Source organism: Stegostoma tigrinum, chromosome 21 (genome assembly GCF_030684315.1).
Source record: "Stegostoma tigrinum isolate sSteTig4 chromosome 21, sSteTig4.hap1, whole genome shotgun sequence".
NCBI lineage: Eukaryota > Metazoa > Chordata > Chondrichthyes > Orectolobiformes > Stegostomatidae > Stegostoma > Stegostoma tigrinum.
This window is the reverse complement of record NC_081374.1, coordinates 5,062,555-5,088,142: the sequence shown is the minus strand read 5'-3', so window position 1 is coordinate 5,088,142 and position 25,588 is coordinate 5,062,555. Positions and strand designations below refer to the sequence as shown.

Here is a 25,588-nt window from a genome sequence, read left to right as displayed (position 1 = left end):
TTGTATAACTAGACTGACAGAGATAATTGGTGATCAGTCAATAAAAACAGAGAACCTGGGAGCAAGAGTAGGCCATGTGGCTCTTCAATTCTGCTATGCCATTGAATATGATTATGATTGATCTTCTATCTCAATGCCACACACTTACTTCTTCCCTTTACCCCTTGATGGTTTTAAAATCTAAATAAAAATCTATCTCTATCTTCAATAATCAGTGAGAAGCAGAAAAAGTGAAAGGCACGAATTCATATAGTAGCTTTGATAACTCGCTGATGCCTCAGTGTTTAAGCCAATGAAGTGTAGTTTCTGTTGTAATGTAGGGAACAGGGCAGCCAATTTTCAAACAGCAAGTTCCCACAATGTGATAATATCCATATTCCCTACTTTTTAATGATGATGGCCGAAGGGTAAATATTGTCAAAGAACGTGAGAAGAATTGACCTGTTCTCGTTTTATTTTTGACGTGGAGGTGCCGGTGTTGGACTGGGGTGGACAAAGTCAGAAGTCACACAACACCAGGTTATAGTCCAACAGGTTTATTTGAAATCGCAATCTTTTTAAACGCTGTCCCCTTAGTCCTCAAACCACTGACTTACCACTCTAAAGGGAGTGCAGATTAGAGAGACCTAGATGTATATGTGCTTAAGTCATTACAGGCAACAGGACAGATGAAGAAATCTTTTAACAAAAACACAGTAACCTTGGCTTTATTAATAGAGGCATTAATAGAACATGAACAAAGATGCTGAACTTGTACAAAACACTTGTTAAACCTTACCAGAGGGGAGGTGTTGGCCTAGTAGTATTGTAGCTAGACTATTTATGTGGAGATCCAGGTGTGAATTCTGCTATGGTAGATGGTGGAGTTTGAGTTCAATAAAAGTGATAACAATGAAACCATCGTAAATACCCATCTGTTTCACTAATGCCCCTTCAGGGAATGAAACTGCCGTCCTTACTTGGTCTAGTCTACATGTGACTCCAGACCCACAGCAATGTGATTGACTCTTAACTGCCCTCTGGGCAATAAAGGATGGGCAATAAATGCTGCCTGGACAGCAATGTCTACATTCTGTGAATGAATTAAAAAACTGGAGTATTGTGAGCAATTTAGGGCACTACACTTTGGGAGCAATGTGAACATTTTGGAAAGAGCGCAGAGAAGGTTTGCTAGCATAACCAACACAAAAACAGAAGTTGCTGGAATAGCTCAGCAGGTCTTGCAGCCTCTGAGAAGAGACATCAGAGATAACATTTTGAGTCCGTGACCTTTACTAGCATGATTCCACGGATGAGAAATCACAGATCTGAAGAATGATTGGAAAGTTGAGACTTTTGTTTCCTTAAAAAGGAAAAGGTGAATGGGAGACTTTGATAGAAGTTTCCAGAATCATGATCGGCCTGGAAAGAGTAGTTAGGAAGAAACTATTCCTAATCATAAAAGGATCTGGAACTAGAGAGCACAATGTTATAATCAGACCCAGGCGAAGTTCCCCAACTTAGGAAAGTTCTAGATGCAGATCCCAAATTGTTAAGCTTCTGGGTGATGATGGATGAACTGACCCTCCGTCTTTATTCACCTGCCCCATCAAATAGTCATAATAAGGTTAATTAAAAAGAATTCCTTTCCTTCTGGTTGGCCTCCACCAAGCTCTGTGTAACTTCATGATTTAAAAAAAGCTAATTTAGCCAGGTTTTCTTGGGTTGGTGAAATAATGAGTATGAAGAAATAGTAATGCAACACACATGTTAACAGATTAGATTGAGGAAGGAGTCCAAAATGATAAAAGTTAGACGAAATAATGTTTATCTCTGGGTCATTTGTGAAGCTTGGATTGTGGAGCATTGATAGTTGAGCAGTTGATTTTGAGATTCTGAACTTTGCTGGTTGGCTGAAATTCTTTTGGCCTGGTTCCTTTTGACTGTTTTACTGCTGGGCTTTTAGCACCGAGAGCAATAGAGTTCTTTACCCGCAATGCAGAGTAACTAGACCTTGGACTGTGATTTTCATAGCACGCCTATGCTGAAACCCAGGCTAATACACATGCACATCATGGCCTACGAGAACACACTGATGCGTGCTGGGATTTGCTGTTAGCCCCTTTCCCTGTGAAGTCCATAAAAGGGTAAATACAAAGATGCCTCCCACCCCCACCCTCCCCCCAGCTGGCCTTTCTCCCATCATGTCCACAGTCTGCAATTTAGGAGATTACAGATCAGTTTGTTGTGCATTTCTCAGTTTGAACCTTCATTGACACCTGCAGGTGTAACAATCCGGGGTTCCTTTCCAGACAGTCACTGAATTTACATTCACAGTTATTTTTTGGTTACTGCTCCTCTTTAAAAAAACACACACATGGTAATGAAGTGTTCAGTATGTCCCTGGGTGTTATAGGACTATGATCCAACATCATGACAACGGATGTTCTAATGCTATTTACATATTTTTCACATGCCGAGTAGCTAGGATCAGGAACACAGTGTCTGGAAGTGTGGTGGAGGCCGGTTGAAGCAAGGAATTCAAGAGGGAATTGGATGACTGAACAAAAACAATATGTATAGTTACAGGGGAAAGACAGGAAATTGGCATCAGGTCATTACACCTATTCAGAGAGCCAGTGCAAACACGACGGGCCAACTGGCTTCTTTCTACATTGTAACAACTCCATGATTCTGTGAAACATGGAATTTCAACTTTTGTAAAAAACCTTCAGGCTCAGAGCCAAGTGTGCTACCAGCTGAGTTATGGCTGGCACATTGACAAAGGTTGAAAAGATCATATTTGTCATTATAAAATTGGATTATTTGTCTTCAGGGGAAGCTATGCAGAGAAAAGCCAAGTGTGTTCATCTCCTGGTGTTTGGAGGAATGCTCTGTGGACATTTGGAAAGATGCTGAGCAGGTCTCATTTCAGTTCTATTCCCAGCTGACTTTTCCAACTGGAGAATTACTTTGCCTATTTATTTGTATCCTAAGTTCGGGACCTCATGGGACTGGGCTGTAACTCAGCAAGCAGCTGTCTATTTTCACAGCACCCAGTCATACACCTAATCTGTCAATTGTATGATGATAGTTTGTCATAGTCTTCAATGCCTAGATCATCTGGATATGTCAAGCAGCTGATTATGTTTCACAGCATAAACCTGAGTAATATTGACATTATTCATTGCTCAGCAAGTCTCCGAGTTTGACTGCCTTTCTCAATTTCCAGTAAAATATGTCCCTCTGCAGGTTGAGATCAATTCACAAAGTTACAAGTAAGGAACGTTATTTTCTTGTAAATCAGTTCATCTAACACCACTTGCAAAAGATTGATTCATTCTCCGTCTTGGTCCTTTTGTGCTTCTCCTAGCTCTCCTCACCTTTCAGTTAATAACCTTTTCTCATCCTGCCTCTGTGCTGACAGCAGATCCCTAGTTCATGGTCTCCTCCATCCTTTCAATCTTGTTGCCAATTTTTTTTATTTTTCAATAACTTCCTCCATTCCCAAGGTTTCCAGCATTGATATTCTCTTCTTCCCACTTTTTCCCCAAAATATTTTCTCCAGGATGTCTCGTACCACCCCATTTCCTCTCAGGATGTGCTCTGCCTAGACTGACTACCTTTTCCTAATTACATCCAATTAATTGCTTTGTTCATTCACTCATTCATTATTTGTTACTTCTGATCTTTTGCTGCTCACTCAAATTCACACTTCAAAGTGATTTAACAATTTGATTTTTTTTGTACAGTCCAATTTTGTCAAACATACAAAGCAACACTCCAGATTGACCTCTTTACAAGTCAATTCTTGAGCACCTTTACCCTCAGCTGTCTAAGCTGTCCCCTCAACTCTCCCCACTTCAACCCTCTTTCCCTCAACTCTCTTTCCCTCAACCTCTCCCACCCTGACCCTCTCCCATTTCAGCCTTCTCCCACCTCGACCGTCTCCTACCTCTACCCTCTCCTAACTCGACCTTCTTTTTTCTGTACACCTCCCTTTCTTCCTTTAAGTCCCACCCCTAAAACCCATTTCCTTCACTGAGCTCAGCCAATATTTCCTTCTCTGGTTCTTTGCTGGCTGTTGGGGGCTTTTCATAATTTCATATTTGCCATGTGAATACAAGATATTGCACTTATCCATCATATTTCTATAAACGTATTTCCAGTTAATATCCATAGGTCATTAAAAGACTTCATTAGTTTTTGCCTTTTTCAACCTAGTGTCCACTCGTTTGAAAGCATCAATATTTGTTTTTCCACATTACAACAATCAGTGAACTCTAGAATTCCACCTTGTAAGTAAAGCATTCTGAGATGCCTATGACAGGATATGATATCACATCCACTCAATCCTTTAAGACTTACATGAGAGAATAGGCATTAGGAGCAACAGGAGGCCACTCACCCCTTTAAGCCTGGTCTGCCATTCATTATGGCTGATCTTGTGGTGTTCTCACCTCCTTGTCGGCCTTCAGAACCCTCAGCTCCCTTGTCAATCAACAACCCATCCAATTCAGCCTTAAAGGCCCAGTCTCCATTACCTTCAGGAGAAGTGAATTTCATGCTCAAATGATCTGTTGGGAGAGAAAAATCTTATCCTTAATCTTAAATCTTCTCCTGTAGTTTTAACCTCCCTCATAAGAGGAACTATTCTCCAGGTATCTATGCTCCAAATCATATCTGATTCAATAAGACGTGCAGTCTGTTTGAAATTTAAATTGGAAGAATTGTATTTTCAATTGAAAGAGTCTATATCTCTATCATTCTTTAGTGGTTTCAGCTTTAGCTTAGTCGATAGCACTCACGTTCAAATGTTAGAAAGTTATAGATTCAAACCCATATCCAGAGACCTGAGCCCATAATCTAGGTTAAGACACCCAATGAGGGAGTGTTGCTTTGTTATCTTTTAGATGTTCAAGCATTCAAACTCAACATTAACCCTTCCTGCAATCTCAGGGTGTGAAAGATCTCATGTCAATAGTTTAGAGAACAGCCAGGAGTTTTCCTCAGTGTCCTGGCCAACATTTATCACTCATCCAATGACTAAAATAACAGCTCATTCTGTCTTTAAGATATTACCAGTCTGTGGGGTGTAGCCGAGAGCAGATTAGGTGCCATTGTTACTACATTACACAGCGTGCACACTTACAAAGTGCTTAAATTGTCTGCAAAATGCTCCGGGACATCCTGAAGTTGCCTCATATATATTTACAACTTTAAAAGCAACTGTCCAGAGAAAGTAACCAGGTTCTTCATCGACAAGTAACATTTTAAGAGCTGCAAGTTCAACTAATTCTGATGGGCACTAGGACCCAGATGCAACAGTTTAGTATCAGGTATTTAATCACTTTAAGCCTTTGTAGATCTCCTGAACTCTCCATGTCTGTGTGTGTGAGCGCTGTGTGTAATTTTACTCCAGCAGGTGGGGGTGTGGTGCTTTTTGGAGCCTGCAGCTCCAGACCCAGCGTTGGTGTCAGCGAGTAGATCACCAGTCGACAAGCCAAGAGTGCCAGTGTTCCTCCATCGCACAGCACTGTTATTGATTCAGTCCAGTGGGAGAGGGATAGAGACAGCCCCAGACTGCCAGTGCTTCACTGTACATCTGAATGAGGTACTCCCAGTGTCAGCAACCAAGCAAACACAGAGGAGGAGAAGAAAAGAGAGAGGGAGGGGGAGAGAGAGCAACAGAAAGAAAAGGCATTCAGTTAAAAGCCACGCTCGCTCGTCTCAGACCTGACTTTACAAAAGGGAAATTTACAGATTAATTTGAGGTGTGAGTGCAAAGAACGAAGATCTGACCACATTGGAGGATGAATTGAAAACGTTAAAATCCCCGGGGTATTTAAAGCACGGCCTCTGACAATTTGAAGACGTCGGGAAGAATTGCTTGTGTATAAACCTCGCTCATCCTCAAGACCGTGGAGGATTTTCTGTTAAATTGCAATATCAGGGTGGATCAGATCTGAAGTGGGTCCAGGCAGCGTTGGAAAATGTCCCACACATCGGGGGAGAAAGGTGTGAAGCGGAATAATAGGAAAGCCAGCAGTTATGATGCCTGCCCCAGACTTTATCTTGCCTTTATATTGATATTACTGAGCCTGACACCACAAGTGGATTCTTCCTGGTGGTAAGTCCAATTCGTTCAAAATCGTGAGCGAAATCTTTCGCACTTGTTTTGCTGAATGGTTTGTGGGATGGGGAACGGTTTCTTAACCCAAGGTGGGCTCCTCAATGCCTAATGAATACAAAAGGCACTGGAAGAAACTCACTCAGATGGTGTTAAAAACAAGCTTAAAACGCTCAATAAATTTTAAACAGGCTAGGGAACCTTACTGTAGAAAATTGAAGGCTGAGGACAGCCCAGGTGGAGAATTTTTTTAAAATTATGAAATGATTCAATTGGGCAGATGTAGAAAAAATGTTTTTACTCATGAGTAAGTCCAGATATGGAGCGTTAACAGTAATAAATCCAATAAGGAATTCAGGAGAATTTACCTGGAGAGAATTGTGAGAATGTGGACCTTTTAGATGGGTAAGTGAGGCTTATAGCATAGATATCTTAAAAGGAAAACTACACAAACAGATGATGGTGTTTGTTTATGTTTGTGCTCTCAGTGTTAAATTGGATGGGGTGGAAAGAAGTTTATGTGCATCACCAGCATAGTCTCATTGGACTGAATGGCCTATTTCTGAATTTCAAATACAGTACAAGCTTTTGCACTGCCCCCAAATCCTGTTTGAACCCCTTTGCATTCCCAACCTGCTCAGAACCCTGCAATCTCACTGGACAGCGTTAACGAGTACACTCTCTGACTGGGATGATGGTGCCTTATCCCTCCTGATCCTTGCGACCTTTCTGCTGACAGACATAGCTCCGTCGCTGCAGAGTCAGAGGGTCATGAGTATGGTCTGATTCTGGGGGATTTGCCTTTCCAATGAGACTTTAAACTGAGACTGTCTGCTGAGACTGATCCATTTCAAAGGACAGCAGTGGCAATCTCTTGGATTATATTTATCCCTCAATCAACAAAGCACAGTATCTCGTAATTTTCACACTGTTGTACCCACGTTGACAGCTGTGTTTCCAACAATGACTACTTGGAGCGAGGGAAAGGTTACAGAAAAAGGCCATTCAGTCCATCATGCTAGCTCTCTGCAAGACCAACTCAGCTGGCCTCGTTCAGCCATCTTTTCCCTGTAACCCTGCAGGCTTATTTCTCCGAAGGTGCTTACATAATGTTATTTTGACTGCCGCGGTTGAATCTGCCTCCACCACACTCTCAAATCCCAAAAGGCGCAGTGCTCCCCTTTTCCAATCCTGAGCATTTACAATCTATCCACTGAAGTTCCTCATCCCTGGAACTACGGTTGTGAGTCTTTGCAACATCATCCCTGTTGCTTTCAGTAGCTTCTTAAAATGTGCTGCCCCACACTTAAAGCAGTGCCTCAGTTGAGGTCAAACCATTGATCAATACAGTAACTTCCTTGTTTTCATATTCTGTAATGCCTGTAGTCGCTTATACTTTATTAGCTGTTTTCTTATCCTGGCCAACAACCTTCAACACTCTGCGTAGATACATCCTCATGGCCCCTCTGCTCCAGCATCCTTCCCTAAGTTTTAACCTTCAGTTTACACTGTCCATCCTCATTCTTTCAACCCAAATGAAACACTTCGCACAACGATGCATTAAATTTCATCTGCCGCACCCACCCCCAACCCATTTCACAAGCCTCGCTGAAGTTTATCACTACCTGCGCAGTTCACAGTACTTCTCTGTCACCCACAACTCAAGAGACTCCGCCTCACGTTCCCAAGTCTAGATCATGAATAAAAAACCAAAGGAAAAGCAGTCCTCGCACCCCCTGCCCTCACCCATCTTACCCTCACCCACTCCCCCCACCCACCCACCCATGTGGAATCCGATTTTATCACCATCCTTCAGTCTGAAGAGCAACCTGTCCACCATTAATGGGGCCAAATGACAGGCAGCAGCCTCATCGCCCTGCTTCGATTGCCCCTTTTAGTCCATGAACCTGACCTTTACTGATAAGACTGTTGTGTGGCACTTTATCAAGTGTCTTTCGGAAGCACATGTCTACCACATCAACTGATTACTGTTGCCAAAACCTCTTCATTACCTCAAAAAACACTCATGCAATTTATGATAAACATCATTTGCCACGATCAAATCCGTGTGTCTCTTCATTAATTCATGTATATTTGTCCAAACGAATGTTAATTTTAGTCAGAATGATTGATTTTAAATGTTTTCTCGGCCTGTATGGTTGTCACCCCAGCAATATCCTTGAATGAGCCTTCCTCTACTCCTGGTTAACTTTTCAACTTTAAATTCAGCCAGTCTAACACCTTGTGATAATTTCAGTCCAATCTGTGCCTTGAAACTTCTTTCACCATGTATTTATGAACATCTTCTTCCTTGCTAAAGACAGGTGCAAAGTACTCACTTAGTACCTCAGCTGTGTCTGAAATGGATCATATCCAGGTAGTGAATTAAGCCAACAAGCTTCTCCCTGGACAGCAACTGTAGCTTCATGTACAGTCCCACAGACCTGCTGCCCAGAAAAGTCCCTGTTTACATTCTTTTGAAAAGCGAATTAACTGTAAAGTTCCCTGCTTAGCTCTTTTCTAAACAACCTGCTCAGATATGTTATGACACACCTCCGGACCTGGTGCGACTTGAACCCAGGCCCTCCTGGTCCAGAGGTAAGGATGCTTCCACAGCACCAGCTCTTTCTTTTTTATTTTGTTTTTGACTGTCAGCCACTACCAGTAAAAACACCCAGTGTGTATCCAGCTGAGTATTTACAAGCAAAGCCCATTATGGACAATGCAAACCATCAAAGGTGAGGGTTTGGGGGGGTTAGGGAGACCAGAAAAGGACTAAATTGCATTGGATTTGGAGGGAGTGATAAGGCACTGTATCACCCACGGTGCCTACCTCCCTCTATACAGTGAGACAGCAAAAAGACACTGCTGCGAATGGACTTAATTATATAATTTTTTCACCACTGGAAAACACTCGTGTGATCAATTCTACGTGAACAAGCAAAGCCTGTGAAAAGCGTTACCGACATCAAAAACAAGTGAAGGGGAGGTGGGAGGGTGAGAAAGAGGGGAACTAAATTAAAATGGAGTTGGAAGGAGAGATAAACTTTCAGTACCAACTTCTGTCTAAAAGCATTAAGGGCATGCATGGACACCACCAGCTCAAAGCAATTCTTCAGTTAACACCCGTTACTGGTTTATCATTCACCGAAACTAATAATTGACATGACTTTAACACCATGCCCCTGCCTCCGTGCATCATTCCCCTTTTTTGTACCTAATCAGTTCCAATCCTCCTTTTACAAACCTGTCACTGTTTCTGTGCCTGAAGAACATTTTGGATTCTCTTTTGATTCTGAATTTTCTATATTCAAACTAGTTCCCAATTGTACACTCCTGACATCTGACCATCATCCACGGGAGCTCACGGCAGTGTAACTCCAATGTACCTGTACCATCTCATCTTTGAAAGCAATCCAATGTTCCATTATGATAAAATGTGAGGCTGGATGAACACAGCAGGCCAAGCAGCATCTCAGGAGCACAAAAGCTGACGTTTCGGGCCTAGACCCTTCATCAGAGAGAGCTTCATTACATGTTCCATTACATGTTTTGTCTATAATTTTTTGATTCCATTTACCTGGACTGGGCCTGTTCTCAATGTAGTGAAATTGGCCCTCTCCCACTTAATTATTTTTAGTCTGAATTGCTCCTTGTCCTTTTCCATATTCAGTCCAAACCTTATAACATAGTGATTGCTTTTCCCTAAATAATCCCCTACTGACACTTAATCCACTTGATTTACCTTATTCCCTGGAATCAGATCCAGCAACATCCCGTCCTCATTCAGCCAGAAACATTCTGGTCTAGAAAGTTCTCTTGCACATATTTCAGGAACTCTTCTCCCCCCTCTCCACCCTTTACAATATTCCTATGCCAGTTAATAAAAGTATAGTTAAAGCCCTCCGTTATGAATAATCAATAGTTCTTACACCTCTCTGTGTCATTGATAGCTCATAGAATGTATCCAATCATGTAATGGTACCTCTGTTGAACTGAATAGATTCTGTCCTTGACCCCCACACCCCCAGGACATTATGTGCTTACAAAATGTTCTCCTTAAGCGATATAACAGCCCCTCGCCTGTTCTTTCATTCCATATCTTTCCCCAACGCTTTACATCCAAGAGTATTTAATACCGTGTTTTGTTGAGCCCACACTGACCCTCCAAAAAACATCCCACCCAAATCCGGCCCTCCCTGCCCTATCCCTATGATCCTGCATTTCCCATGGCTAATTTGCCTAGCCTGCACATCCCTGGACACTTTGGGGCAATTTAGCATGGCCAACCCACCTAACCAGCACATCTTTGCTCTGTGAGAGCAAACTGGAGCTCCCGGAGGAACTGCAATTTTACTGTAAAGTGATATTTTCACATGCCTACCTGCTCATGTGGCTCACCATCCTTAATTGTCACTCTCCACGCATTCTCATAATAAGCCTACTTTAGGTCCATTCCATTCCCTCTTTCTCTGCTGCTACCTAACAAGTATTATTTCCCACTCTAATGTACGCTATCTCTCTCAATTTTCTGTTCACCGTGCTTTGCGTCATTAATGTTACCAAATGATTCCTCACACCACAGCCAAACTAATTCAATCCTCTCAGGAGCAATACCAAAGCTCCCAAGCAAGATTATTGATCCCAAGATTATTGCTTAGGTGCAACGGTTCCCCCTGTACATTTGTCATTTTCCCTAGAACTTGTCCCAATGTCCCAGGCATCTACTTCCTCTCCTCCTGTGCCACTTTTCCAGTCATGCATCCATTTACTGTATACTCCTACACTGTTACAATTCTCAAATTTATGTTATGATCTGGCTCGAAACCAAGAATTTGTTTTTTAAAAGTTCACAAAGCATGGGTTACAGGAGACTTACTAAAGGAAATAAAACCACAAAATTCCATGGTTTTAAACAACAACAATACAGTAATATAATCCATAGTAGATGTATGAGATAAGAAGGTGTAGAGCTGGATGAACACAACAGGACAAGCCGCATCAGAGGAGCAGGGAAGCTGATGTTTCGGGCCCAGACCCTTCTTCAGAAAATCATTTTCATCCATCTCTACACCTTGCTATCTCAGATTCTCCAGCATCTGCAGTTCCTACTGTAGATGTTACATCTTCTTTTTAATATTGTTGACATTGTGGGTCATCAAATCTCATTTACTTTCATGAGGGATCACAGGTTTTCACTTTTATTGACCTAGCCTTGAAACTCCTTCTGAAGAGCTGCTCCCACATGGACAACCTCTAACACATGTCCTGTTCTGATCAATCGCCCTCCCTTCCTGGGTCTTTGTTCTCCATGACTCAGAAGCTGCATGCTTGCACCCCTTCACAAACATAACACCAGCTCTTCACCGAGTCACTGAGAAATGTAAACACATTCTTTAATTGTCGACATGTCCAACTTGGAGTTTTCCCAAGCTCCAATGTTGCTCATTTGCTTCAAGCAAATTCTGCTCAAGAGCATTTTAACCCCAATCTGTCAGCTGCGCTGAAGTATGAACACTCATATTGCTGGTATGCTCAGTACAAAGAAACTGCAGTCACTCGTGTGCGGTACTGGGAGGAATGCACTGCCTTTAACAGGGTGTAGAGCTGGATGAACACAACAGGCCAAGCAGCATCAGAGGAGCGGGAAGGCTGACATTTCAGGCCTAGACCCTTCTTCATTTTCTGAAGAATGGTCCAGACCCAAACATCAGCTTCCCTGCTCCTCTGATGCTGCTTGGCCTGCTGAGTTCATCCAGCTCTACGCCTCGTCAACTCAGATTCTCCAGCATTGGCAGCTCCTACTACCACTGCCTTTAATGCTGTGTTTGCTACTTTGTTCTCTAACCCATTATATCCTTCCAGGAAACTGTCAACCGTCTTTCAACCAATGAACATGGACCACAATTACTTGCTGTCTATCCTACTTCCCTAAGCATTCACTGCAGCCACTGAGTAACATTCTTCAGCAGTACCTCATTGGCTGTGAAGTGTTGGGGTGCACTGAATTGCTTTAAGTCACTAGAGAAGTGTAAACACATTCTTTAATCATTGTAGTGTCCAGCTCTACTGATCATGTCAACTGCTTTCAATGTCTCTCCTCTACTGAGGGACTGTGGCGGGTCAGTCCTGCACTTCCACCACCCCCCCAACTCCCAGCCCCGACCCCATGAGACCTCAGCCCAGACAGCTCTGCGGACAACCTCTCTGCCTTCACTTATTGTTGCTTTGTCAATCACCCCACCTCCCCAAGGATCCCAGAATTGTCACCACGCAGAAAGAGGCCAATCATTCTCATTGGGTCTGCACTGGCTGTGCAAATTAGTGGTGTGTCTGGTGCCATTCCTTTTCTCTCTCTCTGTAACCCTCTAATTTCTTTTTTCTCGTTTTCACACAACAACCCAACACGCTGTTGAACGCTAAGATTGATCTTTCCTACACCATCCCTCCAAGCCATGCCCCCCAACCTTAGTTGAGGATATGTCCACCTCTGCGTTAAACATGTTCAATGATCCTGCTGACACCCACAGATTCAAAGTTTCAAAGGTTCTCCGTTTTCTGAGAGTAAAGAATTTGCCTCACCTCCATCCTAAGTGGATGATGCTTTATTTTAACACTGTCTCCTCATGATCTAATCTCACGTGCAGGGAGAAACATTCTTCCACATCCAGTCCCCTCTGTGCTGTTTTGTTCAGCATCCAGAGAATTTCTTCTATGAGTTCCTGATGCTTAACGACCCACAGGAAACAGGGCAGCAGCCGGCCATTCGGCCCATCAAACCTGCTCTGCCGTTCAGTTCAATCATGGCTAACCCGAAATCGTTCACGTCCAAAGCAAAAACAGAAGTTGCTGGAAAAGCTCAGCAGATCTGGCAGTATCTGTGAAGAAACAATGTCAGAATTACTATTTCGGGTCAGGTGACCCTTCCCCAGAACATTATATCTGACTTTTTTCTTCACAGATGCTGCCCGACCTGTTGAGCTTTTCCAGCGACTTCTGTTTTTATTCCTAATTTACAGCATCCACAGTTCTTTTGGTTTTTATTCCTCACATCCACTTTCCTGCCCTTTCCCACAACCCTTGATTCCCTGACTGACCAAGAATCTACCTGTCTCAGCCTTAACTATCCGAGAGGACTCTGCCCTCACAGCACTCTGTGGCAAGGAGTTCCAAAGATTTACAGGCCTACTGCTGCACAGCTGCCCCTACCTCAGAGAGTCAACCATCAAAACACTTTCTGACCTGCTGTCCAGAGGTGCTGGTGGTGTTTGGTGAGAGACTGTCCATGTGGGAGTGTTCCTGTTTCCCATGGGGGATTTGGCAGGGAAATACAGCAATCCTTTAGCTGTCAGAGGTGAGGGTGGTTCCTGGATGCCCAGGCCACCTGTGATTTCAGTGAGGAGTCCATGTTCAATGTGTATGTTGGCTGTGGTCCTTTGCAGCCCCTTTGCGTTTAGGCTCTAAGGGTGTTTTTTTCTTTTTTCATTCATGGAATGAGGGTGTCACCAGCTAGGCAGCATTTATTGCCCATCCCTAATTGGCAGAGGGCAGTTCAGAGACAACTGCATTGTTATGGGTCTGGAGTCACATGTAGGCCAGACCAGGTAAGGATGGCAGTTTCCTTCCCTGAAGGACATTAGTGAGTCAGATGGGTTTTCCTGACAATCGACAATGGATTCACAATCATTATTAGGTTCTTAATTCCAGATATTTATTGAATTCAAATTCCACCATCTGCAGTGGCAGGATTCGAACCAAGTTCGCAGAACATTATCTGAGTTTTTGGATTAACAGCCCAGTGAGAATACCACAAGGCCATCACCTCCCACCTGTTCCTCAAGCTTTGTTGACACTTTACCCCACGCTCCTAATCTATGCCCAGCCTGCGTGGACAGTGAGGATCACTTCCCTTCAGATCTGGGCCCTGCTGAAAGTGATTGTAAATAGGTCCAGGCAGTGGGCAATCAATGGGGTTATTAGGTCTAACTGCATTCCCTTCTTCTGCCTTTCTGTTGCCCCTCGAGAATGGGCATGCATCATCATTGGCATGTCTGATGCCAGTGGGCACTGCTGGGACTGGAGCATATTTATTCATTTTCAAAATGACATTTTAATTTGAATTTTGATCATGTAAATTTTCACCCTCGGTTTCTATCACAGCCCCCTTTTAACAGGGTTAAAATTGATGCACTTTGATCTCATTTGGTTGAATGCAGTTTTGTTGACTTTAAAATAGCGAGAGACCACTGCACATAAAATTCCGCCAGAGTGGGTTCACACCCCAGGAATGATCTCACATCAGCTTAAGAGCCATTACGGCAAACTTCTGTACTGAGAAACACTTTAAACACACTCACATGTTTGCAGCTCCTCCAACCTGAATCCCCGACAGTTAAAAAATCTGTCTATCTCAGTCTTGAAAATATTCAATGACGAGCGACTATTGCTGTCCACGGTGGAAGATTCCTCCAGCTCCATCTTCAATACATGATCCTTTATTCTGAGCCAAGTGGCCATTATTTTAAGTTTCCCCCATGAGGGGAAACATCCACTTAGCATTACCTCAGTCAAGCACCCACAGAGCATTTATAGGTATTAATAAGATCCCATTTCTCTCTCTCTCTCTCTCTCCCTCTGATTACTCCACACCGAACTTCACTCTCTCTAAATGCTCTACTCCTGGTCTAGCGCTCTCTAATTGTTTGAATCCTGGCCACACTCTCTCTGACCACTTTTCTACCATTGCTACTCACAATTTGTGATTTGGACAGATGTGTGTGGAGCTATGTGCATCTGAGAATGTGTGCATGTGTCTGTATATGGAGCTGTTTGTGAGTGAGAATGTGTGTATGTGTCTGTGTGTGGAGCTGTGTGTGTGCGAGAATGTGTGTAGGTGTCTGTGTATGGAGCTGTTTGTGAGTGAGAATGTGTGTATGTGTCTGTGTGTGGAGCTGTGTGTGTGCGAGAATGTGTGTAGGTGTCTGTGTATGGAGCTGTTTGTGAGTGAGAATGTGTGTATGTGTCTGTGTGGGGAGCTGTGTTTGAGTGAGAATGTGTGTAGATGTCTGTGTGTGGAGCTGTTTGTGAGTGAGAATGTGTGTATGTGTCTGTGTGGGGAGCTGTGTTTGAGTGAGAATGTGTGTAGATGTCTGTGTGTGGAGCTGTTTGTGAGTGAGAATGTGTGTATGTGTCTGTGTGGGGAGCTGTGTTTGAGTGAGAATGTGTGTAGGTGTCTGTGTGTGGAGCTGTGTGTGAGAATGTGTGTATGTGTCTGTGTGAGGAGCTGTGTGTGAGTGTGAATGTGTGTATGTGTCTGTGTGGGGAGCTGTGTTTGAGTGAGAATGTGTGTATGTGTCTGTGTGGGGAGCTGTGTTTGAGTGAGAATGTGTGTATGTGTCTGTGTGTGGAGCTGAGCGTGTGTGAGAATGTGTGTATGTGTCTGTGTGTGGAGCTGAGCGTGTGTGAGAATGTGTGTATGTGTCTGTGTGTGGAGCTGAGCGTGTGTGAGAATGTGTGTATGTGTCTGTGTGTGGAGCTGTTTGTGAGTGAGAATGTGTGTATGTGTCTGTGTGGGGAGCTGTGTGTGAGTATGAATGTGTGTATGTGTCTGTGTGGGGAGCTGAGCGTGTGTGAGAATGTGTGTATGTGTCTGTGTGTGGAGCTGTGCACATGTGAGAGTGTGTGTAGATGTCTATGTGTACATGCACATGATATGTGGATACATCCACATTTTCTGGTGGAAAGTCATTCTATGTTTTCGATTCATTGTAATTTCTATGTTTGGCAATCATTAGATTAATTTTGTGTTTAAGATTTAATGTTCTTTAGTTAGTGTTTAACGTACATTGGTAATGGGAAGGTCAATAGATATCTTCTGTTTGGGGAGCTTTACACTTATGTGTTTGGCACAGTCCCTGTTTTGGATTTTCTTTTTACCAAGTTTCCAGGGAAACAATTCAGAAAACAGAGAGTTACTTTTAATTGATGATGTTTATGACAAAGTGGATTTGGACTGATCTAGAAAGGATTGGAGAATATATATTAAAGCCAAACACTCACACTGATATCCAGGGTCATCAGTCGGTTTGGTACCTCCTTCGCAGATCTCCCAACAAACATTCCCAATGTGAGGAACTGCATTGTCCAATCCTGTTGTGCTTTTCAGGAATCTAGTGTGAAAGGAATGGGAGAGGAAGCTTGTTGGTATTGTAGCTGCTCAGGCCAAGCCCACACCCCACTCCAATCATGGAGACCAAACGAGGAACAAAGCCCCTGCTTTCTCTAGACACAGAAAGAGGCAAAAGGACCCTTCCATTAGCAGTGAGGTTTGAGTTATCTGGACAATCCACAGATATACAAATAGAAAGGGGAATATCAACGTTTGTCCTGCATGGGAGGAGAGAGCAGTGTAAATGTTGGTTTTTCCTCTGAATTCCCATTCTTGTAAAATGTCCTGATGAGTGTAAGCAAAAAGCTTCAATAAAATGTGTCTTTTTCCACAATACTCATGTTCTGTATGACCAAGCGACAAAAAAAAGAAATTATTATAACATGGAAGGTGACCATTCAGCCCATCAGCCTATGCTAGGAGTCTGCAAGAGCAAGTTAGCTGGTTTCCCATCTTAGGTACTTCCCTGCGAGTCCTGCGAGTGTCCATCCAGTTCCCCACTGATTGCTGTGATTAACTCTGCCAACAATACCCACAGACTGCGCTTTCCCCCAGGTCCTAACCATTCATTCCATAAGCATATTTGTCTTCATGTCACTTCTAGGCCTTTTGCCAGTTGCCTTGAATCTGTGCTGTCTAGTTCTCAACCCTTCCACTGATGGGACGAGCTTTCCTCGTGCATTATAATCTCCTCTTTATCTCTTCTCAAAGTAAAACAACCCCAGCTTCTCTAATTTAATGCACAGCCGATATTGGGCAGAATTTTTTACCGTGTTTTGCATTGATTTGTATCTGACACAATACCCCTTAACACATTTAGCAGAGGGAATCTGATACATTTCTCTACATTGGAGGCAATGATATGGTAGTAATGTCGCTGGATTAGTAATCCAGAACCTCACGCTAATGTCCTGAGGCATGGGTTTAAGTTCAAAAAGGTGGACGAAAGACTGGTGTAAAATGCTAGTCTAATTGTGACCCATTATCATCAAAACCCATCTGGTTCACTAAGGTGCTTTAGGGAAGGTAATCTGCCATCTTTACCTCATCTGATTTACATGTGACTCCAGACCCACAGCAGTATGGTTAACTCTTAGCTGCCCCCTGCATTGGGTGAGGGAGTCACTCAGTTCCAGGGTAATTAGGGATGGGTAGCAAATGCTGACCTTGCCAGCGATGCCCACATCCCATGAAAATGAACCTATCAAGAGTGCTCATGTGTGATCTCTCTCACAGGTATATCGGAGCTCTGGGAGCACGAGTGATCTGTGACAATATCCCAGGCCTGGTGAACAAACAGCGGCAGTTGTGCCAGAAGCATCCAGATATCATGCAGTCCATTGGAGAAGGAGCCAAAGAGTGGATCCATGAATGTCAGTACCAATTCCGACACCACAGGTGGAACTGTAGCACCCTAGCCAGGGACCACACTGTATTTGGCAAAGTAATGTTACGTAGTAAGTTGTTTTTTTTTGAAGAAATTTTTCAGTTTGAAATGGTAAGAAAGCAAACTTTGTGACGTGACTGATATCTGCCGTGAGACAGGGAACATGCTGGAGTTAATTTGTCTCCCCAGGTTAATGAAAACCTCATTTGTTCACAGCTTCATTCAACTAGAAATCTCTTTTATAACATGAATAATAACTGGGGGTTCCCAAACCTCCAGGGTTTCCAGGTGTAGAAAAATCAAATAGTTGCTCAAAAAAAAGTCACTTTTTCTTTTAACTTTCTTTGATTTCTTTAACTTATTAGCCATAAACGTGATTGGGGGTGGGCACTCAAAAATCATCTGATTGGATACCTAATGAGCTGTCCATTTCAGTTTTGTTGGAAGGTAGGATGTCATGTGAAACTCCAGAAATATATATCCAGCGGAAGTTGGCACCCCTTACAGCAGATATCAACTCATTTCCAAACAAAAATTGAATCAATTCCACGGGAATGTCTGAGCGTCATTTTTGGAATGTTTCAGATACTTTACGCTCCGCGTAAAAGTTTGGATGGGTTGTGGCAGTTCAGACCTGAGAATGTAGGATTTTTGAAATATAGTCCGTATAATGTTTGGTACGATAGATTTCAAATATTGGTTCAAAAAAGACTGCACTTTAAACAAAACTTTTGATCTTGCATTCATCTGGACATCTTGCAAGAATACCAACATTTATACTGTCCAACAGGAGAGAAGGTGAGCAGACTCTGATTGTTAGAGATGTTGCCATGGAGAATGCACTGGTTAATGATGACTAACTGTTAACTACTAAGTGTTGTTTAAATTTTAAAAACCATTGTGGATTATGAATGGTCAAGGTTTTGCCCTGAATCAGAGAACGGCTCGCCCTTATTCCACTGGCATACAAATTTCTTAGTCTTATCCTCTCCAAGGAAAACTGTCCCAACTTCTCTGTTCTTGTTTCATAAGTGAAGTTTCTAATCCATAAACCTCTTCTGCATTCTCACTAATGCATTTTCATCTTCCTAAAGAATGGCACCCAGAACTGTACACAGTATTCCAGTCTAACCCAGCTCCTGCAAAGGTTTATGGTAACCTTCTTTCTCTTGCATTTGATGTCCCTGTTAATGAAGTCTGTATACTTTATTAATTGTTCTCACTACCCATCCTGCCACCTTTAGTGATATACGGATGGTCTTACCACTCCTGAACGCCCTTTAGAATAGAACCTTTTATTTTATGCTGTCTCTCCATGTTCTTTATACCTCATACTTCTTCACATTTAAACTTTATCTGCCGTCTATCCCACCCAGTACAGAACATGTCAATGACCTTGTTGATTTCCACACTGTCATTCTCACAGTTTGCAGTTCTCCCAAGTTTTGTGTTACCCGCTAACTTTGACATTGCCCCCTGCACGCCAAGATTCAGATCATTTATATAGAGCAAGAATGGTGATGGCCCCAATACTGGGCACTCAACTACAAATTCATTGCAGCCTGAAAAATGGCCATTGACCATTACTCTCTGTTCCCTGTTCCCTCAGGCAATTTTGTATCTCTTAACTGTTACTCTCTGTTCCCTATATCTCATGCAATTTTATACCCACGCTGTTACTATCTCATCAATCCCATCCCTTATAACTTTGTTCACATGCCAGTTGTGCGGCACTCTTTTAAATAGCTTTTGAAAGTCCATGTACAACACATCAACAGTATTAATCCAATTAACCCTGTTACATCTAACAGCAAGTTAGTTAGACAAGATCTTCCCCTGACTAATCCATAATGGTGCTTCCAAATTAACCTATTTTTCTACACGTGATGATTAATTCTATCCCAAATGACTGCTGTGAGAAGCTTCCTGAACACCAAAGTTGAACTGACTGATCTGTAATTACTGGGTCCGTTGTCAAAACCTTCATTGAACAAAGCCAAGATCACAAGGTGTGGATCTGGATGAACACAGCAGGCCAAGCAGCATCAGAGGAGCAGGATTCTCCAGCATCTGCAGTTCCCATTATCTCTTGAACAAAGCCATATTGTTTGAAATTATTCGATCTTCCAGCGCTGTCCCTGAATCTAGGGAAGATTGAAACAATATTACCAGTGCCTCCGCAAGTTCCACATTCAGTTCCGTCAATATCCTTGGATGTATCTTATCCAGCACCAACGTCCAATTTACTTTAAGTACTTGCAGCTCATCCAGTACCTCTTCCTTATCAATTTTAAACCCTAACAGGATTGAGCTTCCTCTTTTGTTATCATTGCCTAGGCAGCTCTGCCTAGTGGGTAAAGACAGATGCAAGATACTCATTAACACCTCAATCATGCCTCCTGCCTTAAAGTGCAAAACCATAATTGACCCTGCTCTGCCTTTTAAGTGACCAAATGCTGAGTGAATGCCACAGGGTGTAATCTTGTTGTTAGAAAGCACACTGCTGCGGACCTCCTGCATTTAAAGACTGTCACAGACACACAGATTCCTGGCTCGAATTGCTGTCTGTGCTTTTCAAGTGGGTCAATGTCGAGCCAACAGCCTGCACAAAATCAAAATCCCTGATGAACTGTTGGGTGCTGCGGTTTGGCTAACACAACGCTTTCTGGAAATTACCTCAAAAACAATGTCCTGAATTAAAGGGACAGCGCACAGAACCTTTACAGAGCTTTCAGATTAAAACGGGAGGTGAAGGTGCTGTCTGCAAGGCTCCCCATCGACTGTAGAACAACTTGGAGGGACCATGCACCTTTGATTGGCATGCAGACATATTGATTTTCTGGGATAACACTGCGCGGAGATGGAGGAACACAGCAGGCCAGGCAGCATCAGAGGAGCAGGAAAGCTGACGTTTCGGGTCGGGACCCTTCTTCTGAAAATGATCCAGCGTTTGTAGTTCCTGCTATCTCAGCCATTGTAAAAACATCTCTTTCAAAAGATTGCACCTCTGTCAGTGCAGCAATCCGTCGCTAAGTGACAATAAAGGATATTCTATCCTGTTCTATTCTACATGAATAGGAAATATCTGGATTGGCATGTGTATGGGATAACGCAGTGTGGTACTGGAGGAACACAGCAGGCCAGGTGGCATCAGAGGAGTAGGAGGGTTGACGCTTTGGGTCAGGACCCTTCTGTTCCTCCAGCTCCACCCTTTGGTAACTCTGACTCCAGCCTCTGCAGTACTTGCTGGCTCATTGATTTTCTGGGAGGTCCTTTCAGCATCAGAAAGAAGCTGTTGGGAAACGGTGCAACATTATTCCAGAGACTCAGGGGAAACGCCCTGGCGCACAAGGTTCAAATTCCACTGCAACAGCTTGTGAAAGCAAACAATTAATTTAATAGAATCTGGAATTAAAAGCTAGTTTTGATGATAGTGACTGCGAAAGTATCGTCGATCATTGTAAAAAACCAAAGCCGAAAAAACTGTGAACGCTGTAAATCAGAAACAGAAACAGAACTTGCTGGGAAAGCTCAGCAGGTCTGGCAGCATCGGTGGAGAGAAATCAGAGTTAACGTATCAGGTCAGGCGACTCATTCTGAAGAAGGTTCACTCAACCAAAACTTTAACTCTCATTTGTCTTCACAGTTGCTTCCGGACCTGTTGAGCTTTTCCAGCAATTTCTGTTTTTGTTTCATAAACAATATCTGTTTGACTAATGCCCTGTAGGGAACGAAATCTGCCATTCTTACCTGGTCTGACCTACACATGACTGTGTACCTATAGCAATGTAGTTGTTGCTGAACTGCCCAATGGAATAGCTCCACAAATAACTCAGTCTGAGGGCAGTTAGCGATGGACAACAAATGCTGCCTTGCCACTGACTCCTACATCCCATGAAAGAATGAATGAATCAAAAACAAAATATCTTTACCGAGGGCCTGGGAAGAGGGGATAATCTCTTATAAGTGTTTATCCCAGCTGTATTCACAAACAGCCTGGTGAGCAGGGAAATATTCAGAGGAAAGTTTTCATTACGTAGAGAGAACCCAATGGCACCTTACCCAGCTCCTGACTTCCCAAAGCCTGTCCCACCATCTACAAGGCACAATTCAGGAGTGTGATGGAATACTCCCCACTTGCATGCATGAGTGCAGCTCCAAAAACATTCAAAAAGCTGAATTCAATCCAGGACAAGGCAGCCCGCATGATTGGCACCACATCCATAAGCATCCAGTCCCTCCACCTCCATTACTCAATAGCAGCAGTGTGAACTATGTACAAGCTGTACTGCAGAAATTCATTGATCTCCTTTGATAGCGCCTTCCAAACTCACAACCCTTCCTATCTAGAAGGATAAGGGCAGCAGACACATGGAAACATCACCAACTGCGAATACTCCATCAAGCCACTCAACATCTTGACCTGGAATTATACCACCACTCCTTCAATGTTGTGGGTCAAAATCTTAGAATTCCCTAAGAAATGAGGCCAGCCAAGTTGTCAACATTGGAGTGGGGGAGCATTTGGGAAATAGTGATCATAACAAAATATAGTAAGGTTCAGTGTTAAGTTAGAAAAAGCTAAAAATCAGTCAGGATTAAAATTCCAGGCAGGATAAGGGCAGTTATTAGGGGTCTAAAAGTTGAAGTGGAGCAAGTTAATTGAAGATAATTCTGGCAGATAAAACAGTTGATAAAAAATGGGAGAATTTCAAAAGAGAAATGAATAGGGTGCAAGCTAAGCATATACCCATGAGAAATAAATACAGGGTAACCAAAGCTAGAGTACGCTGGATGACTAAGGATATCAATGAGAAAATGTGGAAGGAAAGGAAGAATATGGTGCATACCAGAATAATAATAACAATAGAAATCAGAAATAGTATCTCAAATGCTGGAGAGAGGCTAAGGCTAAGAGGGAGCATGAGGAAAGAATGACAGGCTGCACTAAAAACAAGTAAAATGTTCTTCAAACATATTAATGGTAAAAGATTAGTGAAGAATAGAGTTAGGCCCATAAGAATAAAGCAGGGTAAGCTGCTCACTGTAGCAAAGAGTATGGCAAAGGTACGAAATAAATATTTTGCTTCTTTCTTTCCCAAATTGAAAGATGGTGAGAATAGCGCAGTTGGAAATGTGGGTGTTGAGTAACTGCACAGTATAGCAATAGATAAAGAAGGTGCTAGAAAGGTGGCAGCACTGGAGGTAGAGTGGTCACCAGGCCTGGATGGGATGCATCCTAGATTGCTGAGAGAGGTAAGGGAACAAATTGTGGAGCTTTTGACAGACACTTTCCAGGCCTCTCTCAACACAGGATTAGTCCCAGGGGACTGAAGGATTGTAAATATAATGGTTTTATTTAAGAAAGGGGCAAAGGATAACCCAGGAAACAACAGAGCTGTCAGCTTGACACCAATAGTGGGAAAACTGATGGAAGCCATAATGCACAATAAGATAAATATACACTTAGCGTAAAACAGACTAATACTAGGCAGCCAAGATGGCTTTGTCAAGGGCAAATCATGTCTGACAAATTTAACTGAATTCTTTGATGAGGCGACACAGGCAGTAGATGGGGGTGGCACTGTGGATGGTGTATATTTGGACATTCATGGCAGGTTGGTTAGTAAATGAGAAATTTTGGGATTGATGGGTCCGTGGCAACATGGGTGGGTTAGAAGTTGGCTAAAAGATAGGAAACAGAGGGTAGGTATAGGGATAGTAGGAACTGCAGATGCTAGAGAATCTGAGATAACAAGGTGCAGAGCTGGATGAACACAGCAGGCCAAGCAGCATTAGAGGAGCAGGAAAGCTGATGTTTCAGGCAGCTCTACACCTTGTTATCTCAGAGGGAAGGTATAGATGGGCATTTCTCAGTTGAAAGTGCATTTCCCCAGGGCTCGGTGTTGGGACCTTTACTTTTTCTAATTGATATAAACAATCTGGAGATGGGTGTTGAGGACAGAATCTGTAAATTTGCATATGGTACTAAATTAGGGAGAATAGTGAATTGTGAGGGTGATGCTGAGTGACTTCAGAGAGACATTGACAAGTTGGCCAAATGGACAGACACCTTCCAGATGAATTTCAGTGCAGAGAAATGTGAGGTAATGCATTTTGAAAGAAGAAACGTGGAGATACAATACAGACCCAATGGTAGAAATTTGAGGGGAGCACAGGAGCAGAGGAATCTCAGGATTCTCGTGTATGATTCTCTGAAGGTGACCAGGTAAGCAGAAACAGTTGTTGGGAAGGCTTGTAGGATCCTTGGGTTTACAAATAGAGGCATAGAGTATAAAAGCAAGGAAGTGATGCTACACCTCCATAGATCATTGGTCATACCACATTGGAGTATTGTGTTCAGTTCTGAGCACCTTATTCAAGGGCAGATGTTAAAGCCCCAGAGATTTATTCGAATGAAACCGGGAAAGAGGGATTTTAGATAGAAGGAAAGATTAGAGAGATTGGGCTTATTTTCCTTGGAGCAGGGACGATGAAGAGGTGACCTGATTAAGGTGTTCAAAATTATTAACAATTTTGACAGGGTAAAAAAAAGGTATTTTGTTTGCACTGATCGGTGTGTCAGTAATGAGGGGGAGGGGAGAGGTCACAACTTCAAGATTGTCTGCAAGAGAGCTACTAGTTAGATGAGGAGAAACTTCTCTACTGAGGGAGTTTGTTAGGATTTGAAATGCACCACCTGGGAGAGTGGGGGAGGTGGATTCCAAGTGGGCGTTTCAAAAGAGAGCTGGATATAGATTTGAAAGTAATGGAGTTAGAGGGCCATGGAAATGGGCCTGGGTAGTTCTAACAGGAGCTAGTACAGACACGATGGATTGAATGTCCACCTTCTCCACTGTAAAATTCTAGGATTCTATTCCCACCCGTTCATGTGTTTGTCTAAATGATTCTTAAACTTTGCTAATGTATCTGCTGCTACTGCCTCCCCGGCAGCTCAAACCAGGCACCTACCTCAGCCTGTTTAAAAGTCTTGCATCCCACATCTCCTTTAAACTTATCTCTCTCGCTTTAAACCCATGCCATTAGTATTTGACATTTCTACCTACGCTATCCATACCTCTCATGGTTTTATACACTTCTGTCAGGTCACCACTTAGCCTGTGGTGCTCTGGTGAAAATAATCGAAGCTTATACAACCTCTCCTGAAAGCTAATATACTTCAATTCAGATAACATCCTAGACAAGCCTTTTTGCACTCTGTCCAAAGCCTCCCCATCCTTCCTATAGTCTGGGTAGCAGAACTGCACACAATGTGGCCTGGCCGAAGCCTAATACAGCTCCAGCATGACTTGCCAACTTTTATACTCAATGCCCCAACCGATGAAGGCAAGCATGCCATGTCTTTACCACCTTACTCACTTTTGTTGCCACTTTCAGGGAACTACGGACTAGCACTCCAAGGCCTCTCTCTGCATAAATGCTGCAAACAGTCCTGCCATTTACTGTATATTTTCCTCTTGCATTTTATCTCCCAAAATGTAACACCTCAAACTTGTCTGCTTAGATTAGATTAGATTCCCTACAGTGTGGAAACAGGCCCTTTGGCCCAACAAGTCCACACCACCCCTTGAAACATCCCACCCAGACCCATCCCCCTATAACCCACACACCCCTGAGCACTACAGGCAATTTAGCATGGCCAATCCACCTAGCCTGCACATCTTTGGACTGTGGGAGGAAACCGGAGCACCCAGAGGAAATCCACGCAGACCCGGGGAGAATGTGTAAACTCCACATAGACAGTCGCCCGAGGCTGGAATCGAACCCTCCCTGGCGCTGTGAGGCTGCAGTGCTAACCACTGAGCCACCGTGCCACCCTGGATTAAGTTCCATCTGCCATTTCTCCACCCAACTTTCCAACTGACCTGTATACTGCTGTATCCTTTGACAACTTTCCATACTA

At 43.1% G+C, this 25,588-nt stretch overlaps 1 protein-coding gene across 1 annotated transcript in view; it reads left to right on the top strand.

Annotated features, from left to right (window-relative positions):
• The first annotated feature begins 5,414 nt into the window (after positions 1-5,414).
• Positions 5,415-25,588, top strand: part of wnt2bb (wingless-type MMTV integration site family, member 2Bb) — a 56,237-nt gene continuing 36,063 nt past the window's right edge. The window contains exons 1-2 of the mRNA XM_048553229.2: positions 5,415-6,109; positions 17,514-17,734. Coding sequence (XP_048409186.1) covers positions 5,973-6,109; positions 17,514-17,734 — 358 coding nt within the window. The 5' untranslated portion in view covers positions 5,415-5,972. The remainder of the gene's footprint in view (positions 6,110-17,513; positions 17,735-25,588) is intronic.